The sequence below is a fragment of the Bos indicus genome, chromosome 1 (genome assembly GCF_029378745.1).
Source record: "Bos indicus isolate NIAB-ARS_2022 breed Sahiwal x Tharparkar chromosome 1, NIAB-ARS_B.indTharparkar_mat_pri_1.0, whole genome shotgun sequence".
Lineage (NCBI taxonomy): Eukaryota > Metazoa > Chordata > Mammalia > Artiodactyla > Bovidae > Bos > Bos indicus.
The window spans coordinates 64,812,729-64,833,043 of record NC_091760.1 but is presented as its reverse complement, the minus strand read 5'-3'; the positions used below and the strand labels follow the sequence as shown (position 1 = coordinate 64,833,043).

Below are 20,315 nucleotides of genomic sequence, written 5' to 3'. Positions count from 1 at the left end.
CTTGTTAATGGCGACTTCTCAGTCTATCCCCAGATTAAAATATATCCTCTAAGTGTTACAAACAAAAAATTTAAAATCATCATAAACTAGTTACTCGGCTCAGAGTTCTGATGGTGAAGAAAAGTGCAGTTCCCTCCTTCTCTCACCTGCTAACTGGAACATGATCTTTATCAAAACGTAGATACCACAGTGTACTGAGGTTGACATAACGCCTACGGGCCACATTTGATAAGGCAGAAATGTCCTTTTCAAATATGAATGTGGCCCTTCTCATCTGACACCACTATACTCCCTCACCTTGCTTGCCTAGGGGGAAAATACTATGCTTGAAGGACTTTTCTTATGGGTTTACATCTCACTGGCTGTTGGTCTGATATTTTACTCACCCAATGAGAATGCAAAACACACAGGCCAAAGGCCTATTAACTGTTCCCCTTGCTCACTCAGGGTCCTCTGAGAGCAGAGCGCATGGGCTGGCCTGCCAGTTATCTCTGCCATAGATACTGACTTAAAAGGCATAGGACAAGGCTTCAAAACTCAGTAAGGCTTATCAGAAAGAAGAGAAAGAGCAACACGTAACTGTTGCAGGACATCAGCTTCCAATTTCTCACTAGAGGAGGTAACTTCAGTTCAGCTCCTAAGCCAGCCCAGTACCAGCCTCAGTTGTGAGGTCAGCCCAGAGGTACTGCTAGCTCTTAAGAGAAATATGTGCAGTGACTGAGCTTCTGGACAGAGTTCAGCCAGCCTTGAACCTGAGAAGAGGTGCACAGGGCTAAAAATAGGTCCTATACTTCCTTTGTTTTTCAAACAAGATAGTTGTCCTCGAAGGTCTGAAAGTGTTGATACCTTGATGGGTTTTGCCTTGAGCAGGGCTCCTGTGAAGACGCCCTTTTTGGAAAAAGCACCAAAAATCTGTCAGCAGGTTATGTTAATCATCCTTTCTCTTTACAGTTGCAAAGAACCACTTGACGTTCTAAATAACGAAAATAAGATCAGATTGGTTTATTGCTTCTGCTTGCGTACACACAGAAGAAGAGCAAGTCTGAGCACCTGGGGTGGGTGGTGGGTGAGGAGGACTATGGAAAGGGGAGGAGTGCCTCAAAGCTGCTGTTCAGCAACGGAGGGACAATGAGGAAGGAAGGCATCAAGAAGCGCAGCTCTGATCAAGCGGGAATGATGGCCGCCCTGCATGGGTCCTTCTCTCTCCTCCTAGGATTCCCCCCTTATCTTCTCCTATACTCAGATCCCAGCTGAGGAAAGAAAGTGAAGCTGAGCTAGAGGTGTTTTTTTTACAAATGTCCCACTGATTTAAGCACTGCACGTTTAGAGTGTAGTTCTGCCTATGTGTGAGGCTTTTCTCTATGATGGCATCCTGTTCATGAACTCAGACACTGGAAGGAGAGCAGATCACTTCACTATCACACCTAAATGAAGATTCAGCACATTTCACTGAGGTAGCCCTCAGCTCAGCTCCCATCCTCCCCAACTACTGAACTCATAAATCAGAGGCAGGACAGTGGAGTCCCAAATTAATAAAAGCCAGAGCCAGAAAGTCTTCTTGAATTGCACCAGTCTCAGAGTCTGCTCTGGAGAATACATTCTGATTTTCTATGCTGGTGTATGGAGCCATCTGGGACAGGTCTGCAGGGATTCAGGGAAAGCATGGGTAAATTCACCCACTTGGATATCGAAGTGTATGTTAGTTTGTATTTCCAAACCTGCTTCTACTCTGGATAGTACACTTTTACAAAGCTTATCAGAAAACTGGTCTAAAAGAACACATGCTTTAAAGAGCATTAAAAAGCATGAAGTAAATAGGAGGCCTTTAAACCTCAATAGCAACATTTGTCAACATAGGCAAAGGGTTTCTCTTTCAAAAGATATTCTCACATCCACCTCTTAACAGCACTAGATAATGGCAACGGGGGAGTGATGCAACGGTTTAAGCCCCACATATCACTGGAAGCCAGCATTTCATCCTTTTCCCTTACCTGAACTTTCCCTGCCTGCTCAAGTAGGCTTATTTAAATGTCATCTCCTGTCCTTCCCCTGACCTCTCTTCTGGCAAATGGCCTAATTAATAAATGGTCAAAAGGCTAAAGAAAGAGAAGAAGAGGCCAAAATAAGCCCAAACTTGGATAACCTCTGCCTGGAATATAGGCAAGGAGCCTTTGTAATAACTTCCAGATGAATCATGACATTTTCTCAGGTACCAGCAGGCGAACTGATGTCATTCTATTTGCCTTCCACTTCTTCCATCCAGAATCACTGATCTCCGCTGGGGCTGGTAAAAACAGCTTGTTGAGGTCTCTAGTCTCTGGCCATTCTTAGGGATGGTCATTTTATTCCTAAGTGTAACCCCTTCTGGTGTGACCCATGTGTTTTCTGCCAACTCCCCACAAAGCAGGCCAGGGGAAATTGTCTGGGTGGGACTTCTGATAGGGGACAGCAGGACCTTGGAATCTGTCCCTGTAGATGAGGGGGGTGGGTGGTCCATAATGGGGAAAGGAGGACTGAATAAGATTAGGCTCTGAGGTCTTCCTGGTCTAGACCTATGGAAAGGCTTAGAACCCCCTGATGAGCGCTCTATTTTTGAAGAAAGAAGGTTGTCCCCAGATGGCTCTGTCTCTGATGTGCGCTTTCTACATTGTACTACTGCATCCTGAGTGGTCAGCAGGTTGGCCAAACCTGGTTCTGGAGGAAGGGTGGGTCCCTCACACACGTGAGATGCAGTGGTATCCACTGGCAAGGATTCAATGGCTCCTGTATCTTGCTTTGGCTTTTCTTCCCTTGGGCTTTCCAAGGAGGAGAGAGAATCATCTTTGGTAAGTTTCTGAGAGGTCCCACCAGTGGAGCCAGCTTCCTCTTGGTTCCTCTCCAGGGGCTGAGCCCCACTCTCCTCTGAGCTCTGAGAGGGCAGGGGCTGTGGGATCTGAGTGTACTGAATCTTGGGTGGGATGACTGGGACTGCCCTGGCCTGGCACATTTTAACCATGAAAGAGGTTCTCACAGCTGACACACTCACAGGAGCTGAGTTACGGCGGCCCGTCAGGGCATGGGCAACCACGTCCAGGTCCTGAGAGTCCTGGGAGTAAACCCTCCAGGGGTCTACTTTACCATGAGATGAGGTCAGCCATGTGACCTTTGGGTCTCCTGGCTCAGAGAGGTGCACTTCAGGTGACCCAAATGAGGCTGCATTCTCAAACCGGAAGAGGTCAATGATGGGAATGGTGGAGTCCAAGTTGAGAGACGAAGGCCTGTTTTTCCCCTTCGGGGCCCCACCCTCACTACTCTTGCGCTGGAACTTAGGGGGATGCTCTCCAGGTGAGGTGTGGTCCTGCACACCAGGTGAGTTCTCCTTGCTGCTGTCTGGCTCAGGATCACCACCAGGCTCAACCCGAGGGTTGTGTGGCCCCACGTGTGGTCCCAGTTCCTTTCCTTCTGCTAGACCGACAGGGCTGGATTCTGCTGATGCGGGCTGTGAACCACCTGGTGCCTTCTGCTTAGGAGGAACCTCTGTCCTTTTCAGGCCAGAGAGCTCTTGAAAGGACCTCTTGGCTTTCTCATCCCATCCAGTAATCTCACTCCTGGGTGCCAAGGGCTGCAGGGGGTTGGAATTCCTTTCTGCTTCAAGATCAGCACAGCTGCTGGAGGAGGAACCCTTGAGAGTCCACTGGCTCTTAACCATGGTTTTGCCATCTAGAGAATGGCTCTGGCGAAGGCTGGGCCTGTGAGAAAGCCTCTTTTCTAGTCGGTGGCCCTGGGGGCCCTGCATCTGGGTCTCTTGTACATCTTTAAGGGTGGGTGAGTGCAGGGGACTTGTCACCCACTGGGGCTCCTCCCAGGGCTCCACCATCTCCAGGCCATGCTGGGCAATGTCTGTCACAGTGTCGTCGTCATCACAGTCTGAGGGTTCCTGTACTGAGTGGGCTACGTCCTCCTCTCCTTGTGGGGAAATCTCGGCCTCCCTGGTTGGGCTAGGAAAACTAGAGCCTTTGCTCTCAGGAGCAGGATTCTTTGAATTTTGCTTTTCACTTTCTTCTGAAGAGGCCTTGTCTCCCTGACAAAGGCTAGGGATCTCAGGGCTGCCTTTGGACTTCATTTGGTCTGCATATGGATTGGTTCTCAAATTCCCAGATGAGTCTTCTCTCTCAGGGCCACTCTTCAATAGTTGGACTCGAGGTTCCTCCTCTAAAGGTGTTGGAGGGGGAGCAGCAGGTGGGAGCAGAGGAGACAGATTCCCTGGGGCTCCCACTTCCATCCTTGTTTGTGGAGAAGACTTCTCCAATGGAACTATTTCCAGAGGAGTCAGGCTGGCAGGGTCTGGGCGCTGGCCCTTTTCGGGGTCTGGCTCAGATCTAGGGAGGATGCCGGCTGTCTCCAGCTTTTCTCTATTGGCTGCTGTGGAAGTGCCCAGTGTGCTCTGATTGGTTGGATTCTTAGTCCACTCCTCCAGAGGGGCGGAGACTGGAGCTGGGGTGGAGCTCCCAGGGGGCTCCGGGGAAGCAAAAGGCCCTGGACTAGATTCAAGAATAGGCTGAGTTGGGCTGATCTTTAGAGCAGGTGGTGCCAAGGAGGAGAGTTCCTCCTCAGATTCAATAATTTTCAGCTCCTGTTGAATCTCAGACCAGATCAGGGCGTTGACCAGATCATCTTCATCCTGAAAAACATCAAGAAACTGATTACTTTCGAACCAAAGACACTGGGCACAGTTTCCCAGGGAGAGAAGGGTCTGCACTACCAGCTGCACTACCCCAGCACACAAAGGATAGGGCACTAATGGTGACTGAAGATGTTTATTAATGCTCACGGTGTACCACAACACACATTAAACGTGTTTTCTCACTTGTCCCAAGAACCCTAAAAGATAAATGCTACTGTAATTACTCCCATTTTGGAGATGAGGCAACCTATGTTCAAACAAATTAAACATTTTTCCAAAGTCACAGAGCAGCAGATCAGGATTGAAATCTAGGTTAGTCTACACCTGAACATAAGCACTTAACCCCTGTTCATTGTTGCCTTATAAAACCAACCCAATCCCTGATCTCATATAACTTCAGATTGATCCAATGGCTCATAAAAATGAGGTTCTACCAGTGGAATGAAATGTTAACTCCTGCCCTGACACCTGCTTTCCAAATAAATACAGCTATCCCTTCTTACTAATGAAATACATATTTCACAATGAAAAAAGATATGATACATATTAAAAGAAAAAAGAATGAAAAATAGCAAAATGGGACTTCCCTGATAGTACAGTGGTTAAGAATCCACCTGCCAATGCAGGGGACATGGGTTCAGTTCCTGGTATGGGAAGACTCCACATGCCATGGGCAACTTACACCTGTGTGCCACAGCTACTGAGCCCAAGTGCTGCAACTACCAAGGCCCCTAAGCCTAGAGCCTGTGCGCCACAAAAAGATGCCACCACAGTGAGAAGCTATAGTGAAGAGTAGCCCCCACTCACAACGATTAGGGAAAGCCCAGGTGCCGCAACAAAAAATAAATAATAATAAAATAGTTGTTCTTTTTTAAACTATAAAATTCTGAGCAAATCAGAAGAGTTTCCATTGCCCTTAGGTTAAGCTCCAAATCCCTTCCAAGCAACCCTGCATGACGTGACCCACGCTTTGCTCTGAGCCTCACTTTCTCTAGTCCATGTTCCCATTCTCCAGCCTTGTTCTTGTTCCTTGAATGTTCTGTACTCTTTCCCATTTCAGATTCATGGCACATCTTACTCTTTCTGCCTGGGAGTCTCTCCCTCCCTATTCTGCTCCCTACCCCTTTCTCCTAGCTTAAGTTCTGAATAGAAATATCTATTTTTCAGAGATGCCTTCTCTGACCCCCATGAACCCCCTCCTCCCTCTGACTAGGTTGAGCCCTCCTATGACATGCTCCCACAGAAACCATACTTCCATAGCATCCTAGAAAAGACTTGGTTTGTGATCTTTCTATCTATTAAGCTGTCATCTCCAAGAAGACAGAGATGGTGATCATCTTGTACACTGTAGTGATCCCAGTGCTCAGCAGTGTGTCTCACACAATATAGGTATTTAATACATGTTTTTAAATGAATGAATGAATTGCTGCTTTTACTTGTTCTCATGAATCCAGCCTGGTTCTCCTACCATAAACTTCATCTGCTTCTCAAAGCAATGCAATTCATACTTTATCCCTCCCAGAGTTCAATCCCCAAAATAATGTTTGCATCTTTCTCTTTCTATAAATACAAACATACTTTACAGGAACCCTTAATCAGCCCTCTGGAGGCCACTGTGGTGGCCCTGCACTGCCCTAACTTTAGCCCATAAGCCTTTTATACCTGTCCCAGAGACCAAGTTCCTGAAAGCTACTTAAAAGGCAAAGTCCTTTTCTCCTCTGGCATACTCCTCCAAGTCACACTCAGGTCACCAGAGGTATTTCCCAAATCCAAGACTCCTCTCTCGGTGTCCCTAGAAAACCTCCTCAAACTTCAGCTTAAGCAATGATATCCCTTCCCCCAGAACCTTGGAAAATCCCACCTCTGAAAGGTGGGAAAGGTTCAGTATGCTCTGGCATCATGTTTAAAGTTCTCCAGAGCCATAGGAGGAAGGAATAGATCCTGAAAATCTTACAGAAGATTTTCACAAACAAGCACAGATAACGTCTACCCAGAATGTCTGGAAGAAGAGAGCTGGCCCCCATGAGTGGTCATCATGTTTGGGCCCAGGACATGACAAGCAGGTTTTGTCCTGCTTTCTGGATTGAATGTCATCACATTCCCAGCAAATTACTGATTTATGGTTACTTCAGGTCAGAAATATTTAGAGCTGAGTTTGTCCTAGGGAACTTGAGCTGAATGGTTACTTATTATCACCACAGGACCCCTGAAAAGTTCACTGCAGAAAAAAAAAATCCCAGACCTGATTAGAATGCTGTGCCCTAAAGTCTCTTTGGCATAAACTGGTTCTTCAAACAAGTAAACAAACAGCAACAAAAAACTTTAAACTGTACCAAGAGCCCTTGAAAAATGAAGACCCTACTGACTGGACCAGGCAGTGAGTCTACCTTACCATCTCATGGAGAAACACTGCTTCAGCTCTGGCCCCGGGGTTCTCCTGCAGAGCGCTGGCCGCCACCTGGCTGGTCTCTCCACTCTCCTCCACCACCTTCTCTTCATCCAGCTTCTTCTCTAATTCACTTGAATGCTGAGAACCCAGGGGGCTTTCTGAGGTTTTCTTCTCCTCCACTTGGGTGCCTGGCTCCAGGGGAAGGCCTTTGCTGCATTCCAGTGTTCTCACCGTGTCTGGTCCTGGCTTGGTATTCTCGAGAGCTGCCTTCTTAGGTACAGATGCTGCAATGAGGATAAGAGTTATCAGCTGAAGGAGACTCCATGTCAAGAGGGGCCATTCCCAGCACAGTCATAGTCCTGGACTAGCTCTGCTTCACAAGGATGGAGGGGATTCTCCCAGCTCACTACTCCCTCACATTCTTTACCCTTTCCTCCTATCAATGATCTGTCCTCAGATCCCAGAGTCTCAGAATGCTGGAAGTGGGAGGGACCTCGAAGATCATCTGGTCCAGTTGTTTTCAACTGGGAACCATTGAGTCCTCCCCTCTCCAGGGGACATTTGGCAATGTCTGGAGACACTGCTGGTTGTTGCAACCAGGTGGGGGAAGTGGCTACTGATATCTAGTGGGCAGAAGCCAGGAACACTTCTAAATATCCTACAAAGCATAAGACAAACCCCCACAGTTACCCAGTCCAAAATGTCAGTAGTGTTGAGGTTGAGAAACCTGGTACTAATCCAGTCTTTTGCTTGCTGTCTAAGGTCACAGAAATCTGTTATCTACACCAAGCTACAAAGATGTATTATGATTATGACTGCAGCTTCCTATGTGACTCTTCTCAGGGACTACCTGCACATTCACTTGGATATATATTTACATCTAAAGTGATTCAACTCTGATCTTAAACAGCAGACAGAGAGAGTAGAGGCAGCAAATCTCATGTTTGGCGCCTAATGCCTTTCATGAAGAAGGTCCTATTTCACCATATAAGGCTGTTTCCACAGTGTAGGATAAAGTCTCCATACCTTGCACAGTGCTGGTTATATAGAAGATCCTCAGTGACATTATTTACATTGGAATTAAAGAAGCCTGAGTTCAAATGTTAGTTTCTCAGTGAATCTTGTAATCTTGGGACATGGCATAATACTATATAATAACATATTACAGGGCTGTTGTAAAGATAAAGAAGATTAGGGAGACAAAGCGCCTACTATAGAGTCTGACATAGAGTACAAGCTCAGGAAAGTTTATTGATTAAGAACAAATTCTTTTCATTGCCACTAGTTATGCTGGTGACTTAACTCAAGGCTTCTGACCACATGATGGCCTTGAAGCTCAGTCAGACCCAGTAACAGCATCCTGAGGTCGGAACGAATAACACTTCAGACCTGACAACAGTGCTGTTTTCTCCTGCCCATCACTTGGCAGGCTTGTTTTTTGAAATTTAATTTAGTTTTTGAATATGTAAAACAACTACAAAGTTGAAAAGTTAAAATTATATGAAACAATGACCTCAGAAAAGTTTAGCTTTCATCCCTGTGTTGCTTCCAGTCTGTTCCACACCCTCACTGTCTCCTATGGAGAACCATTTTTATTAGTTTCTGGTTTATTCTGCCATAGTTCATTTCTGCATGGATAAGCAGATACTTGTACCATCTATTTTTCATTCCCCACCTTTATTACACAAATGTGTAATATGATCTATATTACACATGTGATCTATACTGTTCTTGCTTTGCGTTTTTTTACTTAAGAACCTATCTTGAAGTCTATGCCATGTTAGTATGTAACGAAATTGACTGTTCTTTAGGATGTGGGCTTGCCTTGTGGCTCAGCTAGTAAAGAATCTGCCGGCAATGCAGGAGACCTGGGTTCGATCCCTGGGTTGGGAAGATCCCCTGGAGAAGTAAAAGACTACCCATTCCAGTATTCAGGCTTAGAGAATTCAACAGACTGTACAGTCCACGGGGTCGCGAAGAGATGGGCATGACTGAGCAACTTTCATTTTCATTTTCTTTAGGATGTGGCTGAGTTTGAGTTCCCCTCAAAATAGAGCCTTAGTCAAGGGCCTGGCAGCAGGCAGCTTATTTGAAAGGTGGTCCCTGGAAACAGGAGTGAGGAGGTGAGATGGAGGAAATGTCAATAAAGTGGTTACCACAACCAGAGCAACCAGAATGCAGTCCTCGGTGACCCTCTGAAGAGCCATGAGGAAATGTGCCCCAGAGTTATTCCACCAAGGGTGGGCAGGAGGCTCATTAGCCCACTGACTCCCATCGCCTACTGGTTGACAGCTGCCTTAGTTAAACTCCACACTTCTGGGCTTTCCTGAGCAAGGGCTGGGTAAGAGTCTCCCTTCAGAAAAAGCCCTGAGGCAGAAAACCAGAAACACAAGGCAGACACTTGAGACAGAATTGTGCAAAGAAACTATCCCTCGCGGATGCATAAGAGCCTGAGGAAGTGGTGCAGGGCTCACAAGGCTATGAATCCCATGGAATTCAACTATGGGAATGCATCCTAGTTATTCAATCCATCTCCTAAAGATGACGTTTGAGTTGTGTCCCGTCTTTTGCTATTATAAATAATGCCATGGTATGCATACACATTTTGTGCTTGTGCAGCTACTTATTTAGGACAAATTTTTGGAAGTGAAACTTCTGGGTAAAAGGGTAATGCATCAGTGATTTAAAAAAAAAATGTTTTCTTCCCCTTCTACTAAGATCTCTTAGTTGGATGTTGGCCACTGTCTCTTTTTGCAAAGCTCGGGATCTTCCATTTGTTGACCGTAGACTCTTAAAGCGAGGAGTGGAAGAAAGGCCTGCATTACATGTGAGCTTGTTCAGATCACTCTCTGTCCTGCTCAAAGCCCTCCTCACTCTGGCCCGGCCACATGTCCACTCTCCTCCCACTCCCTGGGGTAGACAGTGAGCAGACCCAGTACCCCTGACCGGCCTTATACTTCCCTGCTCTGGTCCTTCCTGAGACTCAAACCTTCCCCATTTCAAAATAGTAACCTAATAACATATCTTATGGAGCCTCCCCAGATTGCACTCTCCCTCTCCACTTCCTACAGCATTCACTGTTATTACCTGTGTGTGGCTAAGCCATTGGGTTACCATTTTCTTTCCACTCGTATGTGATGCCCATCCCTGGCTTAAGCTTCTCAGCACAGAGGCAGTACCTATGTCAAGAAACTATCGTGTAAGGGACTAGCAGTCCAGTACTTGCTGTGGCTGGATACTTGTAAGCTGTAAAGGAGTCTCTGTAGCTCAAAAGAGGAGGAAGGGCATTGTCAGATTGCCACATGGGATGCTTTATATATGAAGTGGGTGACCATGGAGATAGAGACTTCTAATGTCCCCTAGTATCCTTTCTCTTCCTAATTTTGAAATAGAACCATCTCAGCCACTCAAGTTTAGCTAGGTACCTGATGATCCAGTCAGCCACGCTTCTCAGCCTCCCTTGAAGGTCAGCATGGCCATGAGAGTTTTGGTAGATGGGATGGAAGTAGAAGTTTGGCCAAAAGTAGAAGAATGGGTTTGAGCAGAGTGACTAAAACTTTGAATTGGGTTACCTGGAAAATTGTCTTAATTCTTTTTCTTTTAACTATTGCTATTGCACAGAAGAAATAAAAAATAATGTATTAAGGAACGTGGAGTTCTTCATTTGGAATAATTATGAAGGTAATTAGAACCGATGTTAACCTAACCCCACCAGAGACAAAGGTAAGCCCCCACCTGCCCCGCAATGTTCCTGAAACTTTTGGCATCTCCCTCTGGCCACTGGTCCTAGAGTCACATGGCTGCCTCCTATGAAGTCCCTCATTCTGCCCTGGCTGTCACTAGTCACAGTCAGGGAAGCAGGCTGGCACCTCCATCAGTGTCTTTCCAAGACCAATTTGATACAGACTGGGTATTCTGATTTAGAGAGATGGAAGGAGAGAGGGTAAAAAAGATAACAGATTGTCTGCCAAAGACCTCTTGGGTCCTGGGGACCCTCTCTTTTAAGAAGGACAACCAGTCACATAAAAGCCTTTAGAAACACTTTTTTCCTCAAAGGTTTCACTTCCTCTTCTAGCCCTCACCCTGTTTCACCCCACACCAGCCCATACAGCATTCTCCAGACAGGGTGTCACTTAACACCTCTGAGTTTTTACCCCTCTTGTGCCCCATCCTGAAGGGAAGGGGGAGGAGAATGTTTACTGAGCGTCCTCTGAGGGCCACACTCTAAGCAGGCATTTCATGAACAATCTCCCGTGCAGAACTCATCCCAGCCCTTGAGACAGGAGCCATCTCTGCTCTGCAGAAGAGAAACAGGCTCAGAGATACCAACCAGCTCTCATGCTGCCCCAAAGTGGTGAAGCTCAAATCTGGACCCTTCCAGCTGGAGTCCAAAATCTATACACTTCTCATAATGGTCCAGTGCCTCTCGGCGCAGAACACCCTTTTCCATATCTTCTGCATTAAAAAGTCCTACACGTTAATAAAGGCCCAAATGTCACCACTTCTGAGAAGGACTCCTGGAATCCTCCTGAGAGGACTGCTCCATGCTATTGATCTCTTTTCTGAACCCCTCTTTCATAACATTTTGGGAACTTATGTGCTCCTTCATTCAAAAAGCCCAATGGAGCATAGATCCAGACAAAACTACAATCAAAAAAGATACATGCACCCCTACATTCATAGCAGCACTGTTCATAATAGCCAAGATGTGGAAAAACCTAAATGCCCATAAACAGATGAATGGATAAAGGAGATGTGATACATATGTACAATGGAATACTACTCAGCCACAAAAAGAATGAAATAATGCCATTTGCAGCAACACAGATGCAACTAGAGATTATCATCCTAAGTGAAGTAAGTCAGAAAGAGAGACAAACACCATCTGATATCACTTGTACGTGGATATTACTTGAATATGGAATCTAAAATATGACACAAATGGGAACTTCCCTGGCAGTCCAGTGGTTAATACTTCACCTTGCATGGTAGGGGGTGTGGGTTCAATCCCTGGTTGGGGAACTAAGATCCCACATGCCTTGTGGCCAAAAAAACAAAACGTAAAACAGAAACAATATTGTGACAATTCAATAAAGACTTTAAAAATGGTCCAGGTCAAAAAAAAACCTTTAAAATATGACACAAATGAGCCTGTCTGCAAAACAGAAACAGACTCGTGGGCAGAGAGAACAGACTTGTGCCTGCCAAGTGGGAGGGCTTTCGGGAGGATGCGGTTAGCAGATGTAAACTGTTACATATGGAATGGACAAACAACAAGGTCCCACTGTGTAGCACAGATAACTATATTCAACATCCTATGACAAACTTTAATGGGAAAGAATATTAAAAATGTATTTGTATGTATAACTGAATCACTTTGCTGTACAGCAAAAATTAACACAACACTATAAATCAACTATACTTCAATGTAAAAAATAAATTCTCAAAAAAGAAAAAAAAAAAAAAAAGCCCAAGGAGGGTGTTAGGCTACTTCTACCAGTTCACCCTGTGCTGCAGGAGGGCTCAGGGCTTCAGCTTCCCTTCCTAGCCTGTGAGCTTGCTGGGGGAAGGGATTGCATTTTAAGAATCTTTGTAACCCTACAGCCCATAGCAAACATGAGAGGGAGCATGGCAGAATGCTTGGATTTTCTAAAAGTCTGGATTAAAATCCTGACTTTTATATGCCCTTGCTAGGAGCCCTCAGGCAAGTTAACAAATTCCTCTCTTAGCAAACAGGGATACTAGCAACTATATAATAACCTCAAGGAGTTGTTGTGAGGAGAAATGAGATAACTCATGTAGAACCCTTAGGACAGTGCCTGACATCATGATAAGTAATCAGAAAAAGTTGCTGCTGCTAATTGAGATAGAAATATTCTTAAACCACAATGTGAATCTGTTGGTTTGTCTCTCAGTCATCCTTTCCTCTGAGGTTCTCACTATTTCCCTTTTGTGTTGCTCACAGTTGGTTGTTGGTTCTCACCCCAGAGAGGGCCCAGAGACTCAAGCTTGGCCAATCTTAGAATCCTATTTGTCCAGCCACAGTGATTGGCCCAAGGCTGGGCATGTGACCCAAGCAGACCCAATCAGAGTCCTCGCTGTGTTTGATACAAGGAAACTGAGAGGTAGATGCTCCTTCTCATTGCTCAGGCTGCTAGCCATGTTCCCGGCAGACGTGAGGTAGAAATTTGGGATGGGTGGATGGAGAGATTGTGTCTGGAAGAGCTGAATCCCCAATTCCAGCTCTGCATTCCATTCCGTGAGTTTCCCTCCCCTTCCTTCTCACTATATGAATGAATAAAATAATAACAAGTAACATTTACACAGTACTTGCTATGTACTAGACCCTGTTCTGAAAGCTTTACATGGATTAACTAATACTCACAATTTAATATTCCCATTTTACAGATCAAGAAGCTGAGGCATGGAGTGGTTATGTAAACTTGTTGAAGACTGCACAGCAAAATGGCTGAGCCTGGACTTGTAACCAGGCAGGCTGGCTCCAGAGCCCATGGTCCTAACCACTTCTCTACATTGTCTTGCAACAAGACAATGTTTAAGTTTGGTTTTTCCTCTCTTGCAATGGAAAGAGACCCTCTCCTCCTCTTTTACCTGTAGAAGTCTCAGCACTCAGTGGCTTCTCCTCTTCGGGCCAATCTCCACTGTCTGAGCCCTGGAAAGAAAACTCTTCCAGGCTGGAAAGAGACTGTAGCTCCTTTGGGGGGGTTCGGCATGGGGTGCTGTTGGTGCTGATGACAGCTGATACACGGAGTGGCACAGATACGGCAAAGGGCTTGGAAATGTTCAGGGCCTTGCGCTGGTGACGGGGAGAAGGCTCCATTTGGAAGAGGCTGCTGGTAAAGACAGATCTGCTGGGGCTGTCGTTTGAGGTGTAGAACATGCCCAGCATCTTCGGGGCTGTTTGCTCGCTCTCAGGATCTTCAATGGGTCGGAACACCTTCAGCTGCTCAGGCGGGCCCCGGGCCTGAGCCCCTTGCGGCTGGCTTCGGTCTCCGCCCACATCAAAGCCGCCTTCCGCCCCTGCCGGCATCCCCTCCTGGCCCCATTCGCCCTCCTGCTTGCTGAGGTCACAGGAGCTGCCAGTGCTAGTCGAGTGCATTTTCGCTGCTGGGATGAAAAATCCACCAGTGGTGACGGTTCGATTGAAATTTCCTTTGGTTTCTTTCCCTGGTGAAAAAGCAAACAAACCTGGTCAGCAGTCTGAGTACAGGCCTCACTGCAGAGACTTCCAGGAAGGGCCAGCACACAATACTTGAATGAATACTGGCAATACTGGAAAGGCACAGCATGCTAATAAGGGTATGTTGTTGTTTAGTCACTCAGTCGTGTCCGACTCTTTAGTGACCCATGGACTGTAGCCCACCAGGCTCCTCTGTCAAAGGGATTTCCCAGGCGAGAATACTGCAGTGGGTTGCCATTTCCTTCCGCTGGGGATCTTCCTGACCCAGAGATGGAAGTTGTGTCTCCTGCATTGGCAGGTAGATTCTTTACCACTGAGCCAGCAGGGAAGCTCATCAATAAGGGTATAGCTATCCTAATAAAGACAGGTACCTAACATTTGGTTGACAAGAGGAAACATGTGCACAGAATTTTCTTATGATATCTTGATAGAACCTTCTGCTGTGTCACATGTATCATAGTCAAACCTATGGTTTTTCCAGAGGTCACATATGGATGTAAGAGTTGGACCATAAAGAAGACTGAAAGTTGAAGAATAGATGCTTTTGAATTGTGTGCTGGAGAAGACTCTCTTAAGAGTCCCTTGGACTGCAAGGAGACCAAACCAGTCAATTCTAAAGGAAATCAACCCTGAATATTCACCAGAAGGACTGATGCTGAAGCTGAAGCTCCAATACTTTGGCCACCTGATGTGAAGAGTCGACTCACTGGAAAAGGACCCTGATGCTAGGAAAAGTGGAGGGCAGGAGGAGAAGGGGACGACAGAGGATGAGAGAGTTGGAGGGCATCACCGACTCAATGGACATGAATTTGAGCAAACTCTGGGACAGGGAAGGATAGTGAAAGACAGGGAAGCCTGGCATGCTGCAGTCCATGGGGTCAAAAAGAGTCTGACATGACTGAGCAACTGAACAACAACACATGTATCTGAGTTAAACTTTGCAGGTAGAGCAGTTTCCAAAAGAAAGATACTGCTGAAATGGCTAAATGGAACAGTCATCCACCAAGCATTAAATGTAGATCATGAAAAAATAAAAAGATGATGGGAGATGACAAAATGGTGTTTGCTCAAAATGAAGGTGAAGACAAAAAGGCCAAAATAACAGAGTCTTGTTTCATTTTAAAACTTTAAAACTTATTAAGTTTTCTCTGGCAGATGGACCCAGACAGGGGTTAGATTTCCCAGCAAGGAAAGAGATGCCGTCCTCAGCTAGACCTTTCCGCCTTTTCCCAGGCTTCTTCCTGCTGATTCAGAGGCTCAGAAACTAGAAATGTAAATTAACTAAATGTTAGAAAGCACAGCTGCGAGGAGTGAGCTCCTGACTAACTTAGAAGTGAAGGCAAAGAAAAGTCTGTATGGGAAATAACGAAGCTGAGGGGACAGCAACCGAATTGCCAGGGATCTGGAAAAGAATTCTCACAAAGTGCTACATCTTAGATAACATTGGATTTAAAATTCTTAAAAACACTCTGTAGGAGAAGTGTAATTATCTCCCTGAACACATGAAGAAACCAGACTTGAGAGGTTAGATAACCTCCCCAATGCCCACGGAAGTGGTGACCTAGCTTTTGAAATATTAAATTCTGCAAAACTGGGCAAGAACTGCCCCCAAGAGGTTTCAGAATCAAGCAAAGTGATGAATATAAAGGTGTGAAAATGCTAAAAGGATCGTGTCCGCTTAAAAAGACCTCACTGAATATTTTACAAGTTTAGAATTATTTTTTTCAAAGTCGTTTCTAAAGATTTTCTGTTTTGTTTCAGGCTGCCTCATTTATCAAAGAGCAAAATATCTTGTATTATTTTGGACTGGAAAGTTACGGTTTAAGTATGGGGGAGTTTAAACAGCCTGCTGCTAGGGAAGCCCTGGGTCTTTCAAGTTGTAGCAATGCTTGCTAACTACAAAAATCCTTGTTAGCTTGTTAGTTAACAAAAACAGAAGTGAGGGCGACAGCGTGTCAGTCTCTTAAGGCTGAAGCTGTAAGAACCAACGTGGTGAGGTGCTGCTTTGGTGATGGGTGTCGGCTGGCATGCAGCTGTGTGGGCATCTACTCCAATAAGCGAGGACCAGCTGTGTGCCAGGCTGGTGCCGTCGGTGTTTATTAATGAATAAAGGAATGAATCTCCCAACTCAAAATCCTGAATTGACAAACACAATGAAGCCAATGCCTATGGAAACACCTAAATTCAAAACTCTTCTTTATGCCCCAAGAGGGAGCCACTTCTGCCTTAGTTTTCAGGTGTTGATCTATTATCTGCTTCAGGATGGAATGTAAAGAGGCTGTTGTCTCCAGCTACGGTTGGAGGAAGGCTGGAGAAACAGGCCTCTGGGAGAAGGGGCTATGTGGGCGTCTGAAGTTCAGGGTCATGGAGGAGTCTGGGCCTGGGGGATTGTGTGTGAGCAAGACTGGAGATGAGCAGCTTCTGGGGTTGCTGAAGCAAGTCCTGTGTGGGGGCGCCACTCTTCCAGCCGTGATTCCCAGTTCCCAACCCAGCTGGGAGAGCTTACCTTCCACAGGCACTGAGCACAGTGAGTCCATGCTTTTAGCTGGTCGGATGGTAGCCTTTTCCACTAAAGACAAAAGAAAGAACATCCGTGATGAATGCACTTCCGGAGGAAGTGTTTAGAACAATAGGTCAGACTGTAAGTACAACAGAGAAATCTCTTTCCTTTGAAAAACAGTCTCCATGCCACCTTAGATGTTCTCACTTTCTTTAGGGAACTGACCTTATAAAAATAGGGCAATTATAGATCAAAGGTTTATTAACATTTTACAGAGAAAGGTAGATTACAATTTTGTCACAAAGCTCTGATGAGCCAATGAGTATGAAGGTGGCTCAGTTGTGTCCGGCTCTTTGCAACCCCATGGACTGTAGCCTACCAGGCTCCTCTGTCCGTGGGATTCTCCAGGCAAGAATACTGGAGTGGGTTGCCATTTCCTTCTCCAGGAGATCTTCCCAACCCAGGGATCAAACATGGGTCTCCCGCGTTGCAGGCAGACGCTTTACCATCTAAGCCACCAGGGAAGCTGAGCCAATGAGGAGTCCTGAACCCAATTTTACTTTACAAAAAAGATTCAAAGATTCATCCATAGGGTAGAACCCATGGGGCTCCAGGTAACGCCTCCTAGGTGACGGGCCAGGCAGCAGGATTCTTGACTGTAGCTACACTGCTCAACAACCAGAAATTTAGTGCAACAGGTGAGAGGGCCCAGGGAACTTTCCCCCTGTCTCTCAGGAGTCACCTTTTCCCCGTGGGTCACCCTTCTCCCACAAGCAGCTCTGCTTCTTGAGGTCCACAGTCTGGTTGCTCCCCTAAAGCTCTCACCCACCAACCTCACCCTGGAGCAGATCCCAACCAAACAGACCTTTTTTGAGCACCTGCTATGTGCCTGAAGGACTCTGCACCTTTGAAAGCCACTTAAGCAGGTTTTCAGGAGAGTGTGAAAACTTATTAGTCCATGTATAGGCATAAGCATTTTCACAAAATCATCTCTTTTCAGGAAGCCAAACTGGCTGGAAGGTAGTTCCTTCCAGGTCAAACTTGCTAGGATGGGAGAGAGGGCAATTTAGAAGCTGGCCAGGGCTTCTAAAGTAACTCTTTAGAAGCAGCTTTAAGATAACTCTGGATCCAGAAAGATCTGACTTTGAATCCCAATTCTCCCACTGTTGGGCTCAGATAAGCAGCTTACCTTTTTGAACTTTCATTTTTTTGGCATGAAAACGAAGAAAAGTAGAGCTGTTATGAGGATGAAATGAGTAATGCATATAAAGTAGGTTGTATTAATCTAGAATCAAGTAAATGCTGAAGAAGTCATTATTGTTTATTGTTGTTGTTGCTGATGTTATTCAAGATAAACCAGGGCTCAGCAACAAGGGAGAACCCAGGAGATGGTTCTAAAAGAAGCACTCAGAGTTGCCCTAGCCCGAGTTGGGTCCTAACTCACACTTGTTTAATCCCTCTTTCAAAGCTCCTTTTTTCCTTCTTGATCCACATCCTGCTTCTTTTGAGAGGCTCTGAATTAACCCCTTAGCCTCCCAGGCTCGGAGCTTCTCTGCCTGGGGCCCACTGGGCTCTGGAAGGACTTAGCAGTGGTGATGCCAAGACTGCCTTCCACCTCCTTCCTTTCAGAAGTAAGCAGAATTCTCATCCTTGGAAGATCGACTATTTCCACAAATTTACAAAATGACTTCTAAAACTGCTGGCCATTGGGACTTCCCTAGTGGTCCAGTGGTTAAGGATCCACCATCAAATGTAGGAGACATGGGTTTGATCCCTGGTGGGGGAACTAAGATCCATATGCTGTGGGGCAATGAAGCCTGCTTGCTGCAACAAAAAGCCTGTATGCCACAACAACCAAGACTCGACGCAGCCAAATAAATAAATATTTAGAAACAAACAAATAAAAAATCTTGCCTGGCCAGCCTCCTTTCATTCATGTATTCATTTTTTCTTTTGGCTACACTATACAGTTTGCATGGTAGCTTCTCTGGCAGCTCAGCTGGTAAAGAATCTGCCTGCAACGTGGGAGACCTGGGTTCGATCCCTGGGTTGGCAAGATCCCCTGGAGGAGGAAATGGCAACCCACTCCAGTATTCTTGCCTGGAGAATCCCCATGGACAGAGAAGCCTGGCGGGCTATAGTCTATGGGGTCTCAAAGAGTCAGACACAACTGAGTGACTAAGCACAAGCACATATGCAGCTTGCGGGGTCTCGGTTCCCTGACCAGGGACTGAACCCCAGCCATGGCAGTGAAAGTGCCGAATCCTAACCATGAGACCACCAGGAGATCTCCAATCATGCATTCGGAGACAAAACTTTGCCTGGTGACTGTGAGTGTCAGAGAGGACGGACAACAGTTCTGGCTGCAGGGCCATCAGTGTTCACCTTTCCTGTGGGACCCTCTGTCTGACAATGAAGCTCCTTGTGGCCCTGATGGACACAGAAGGGAACAGTCTCCAACAATTCCCTGGCTCCTTGTCTGGACAGTGACTAAGCACTCAGGGTTCTGTGGTCTATGACTATACAGTTGTCCTCAGGATTTGCAGGGGATTGGTTCCAGGACCCCCACAGATACCATAATCCACTGGATGCTCAAGATCCTTATATAAATGGTGATACCATAATCCACTGGATGCTCAAGATCCTTATATAAATGGTGAACTACAATCAGCCTTGTCTACCCTTACATCCCACATATGCATATATGAAGGCCTAACTGTAGATATTTATTTATTCATTCAAAGACCTGAATCCCCCTGGGCTTTTAGGAAAGGGCTTTGTTTGTTTGTTTTGTTTTATTTACTTATTTCTTTTTGGCTGAACTAGGTCTTCATTGCAGTGTGCAGGCTTCTCATTGCATGGCTTCTCTTGTTGAAGAGAACAGGCTCTAAGCACATGGGCTTAGTTACTCTGCAGCAAGTGGAATCTTCCCAAACCAGGAATTGAATCCACGCCCCTTTCATTGGCAGGTGGATTCTTAACCACTGGACCACCAGGAAAGTCTAGCTAACTGTATTTAGATTATTTTTTTTCTGCCTGGGACCTTGGCCTCATGGAAATGCACTCACCCGTTTTCTTTGGGTCCTTGAGTTCCCTCTCTTAGATTATCTCTGTGGCTTTATTTCCCTGCTCAAAGATTCCCTAGAATCTTCCTGTTTGATAATACATTGACACAAATTCCAGTACACATGTGTCTGGGAGACTTCAGAGTTTATGCATCTCCATTCAGTCAGTACCCAAGTTTTTCTTACCCTTTCAGTCAGCTCAGTTCAGTTGCTCAGTTGTGTCCAACTCATTGTGACCCCAAGGACTACACCATGCAAGGCCTCCTTGTCCATCACCAACCCCCAGAGCTTGCTTAAACTCATGTCCATCTAGTTGGTGATGCCATCCAACCATCTCATCCTCTGTCTTCCCCTTCTCCTCCTGCCTTCAATCTTTCCCAGCATCAGGGTTTTTTCCAGTGAGTCAGTTCTTCACATTAAGTGGCCAAAGTATTGGAGTTTCAGCTTTAGCATCAGTCGTTCCAGTGAATATTCAGGACTGATTTCCTTTAGGATGG

At 45.9% G+C, this 20,315-nt stretch overlaps 1 protein-coding gene across 1 annotated transcript in view; it reads right to left on the bottom strand.

Moving 5' to 3' along the window:
• Positions 1-987: 987 nt before the first annotated feature.
• The window catches only part of ARHGAP31 (Rho GTPase activating protein 31), a 119,130-nt gene continuing 99,802 nt past the window's right edge, over positions 988-20,315 (bottom strand). Inside the window, exons 9-12 of the mRNA XM_019985377.2 lie at positions 16,760-16,822; positions 13,665-14,240; positions 7,056-7,336; positions 988-4,660 (exon numbers count right to left, since the gene is read on the bottom strand). Coding sequence (XP_019840936.2) covers positions 2,231-4,660; positions 7,056-7,336; positions 13,665-14,240; positions 16,760-16,822 — 3,350 coding nt within the window. The 3' untranslated portion in view covers positions 988-2,230. The remainder of the gene's footprint in view (positions 4,661-7,055; positions 7,337-13,664; positions 14,241-16,759; positions 16,823-20,315) is intronic.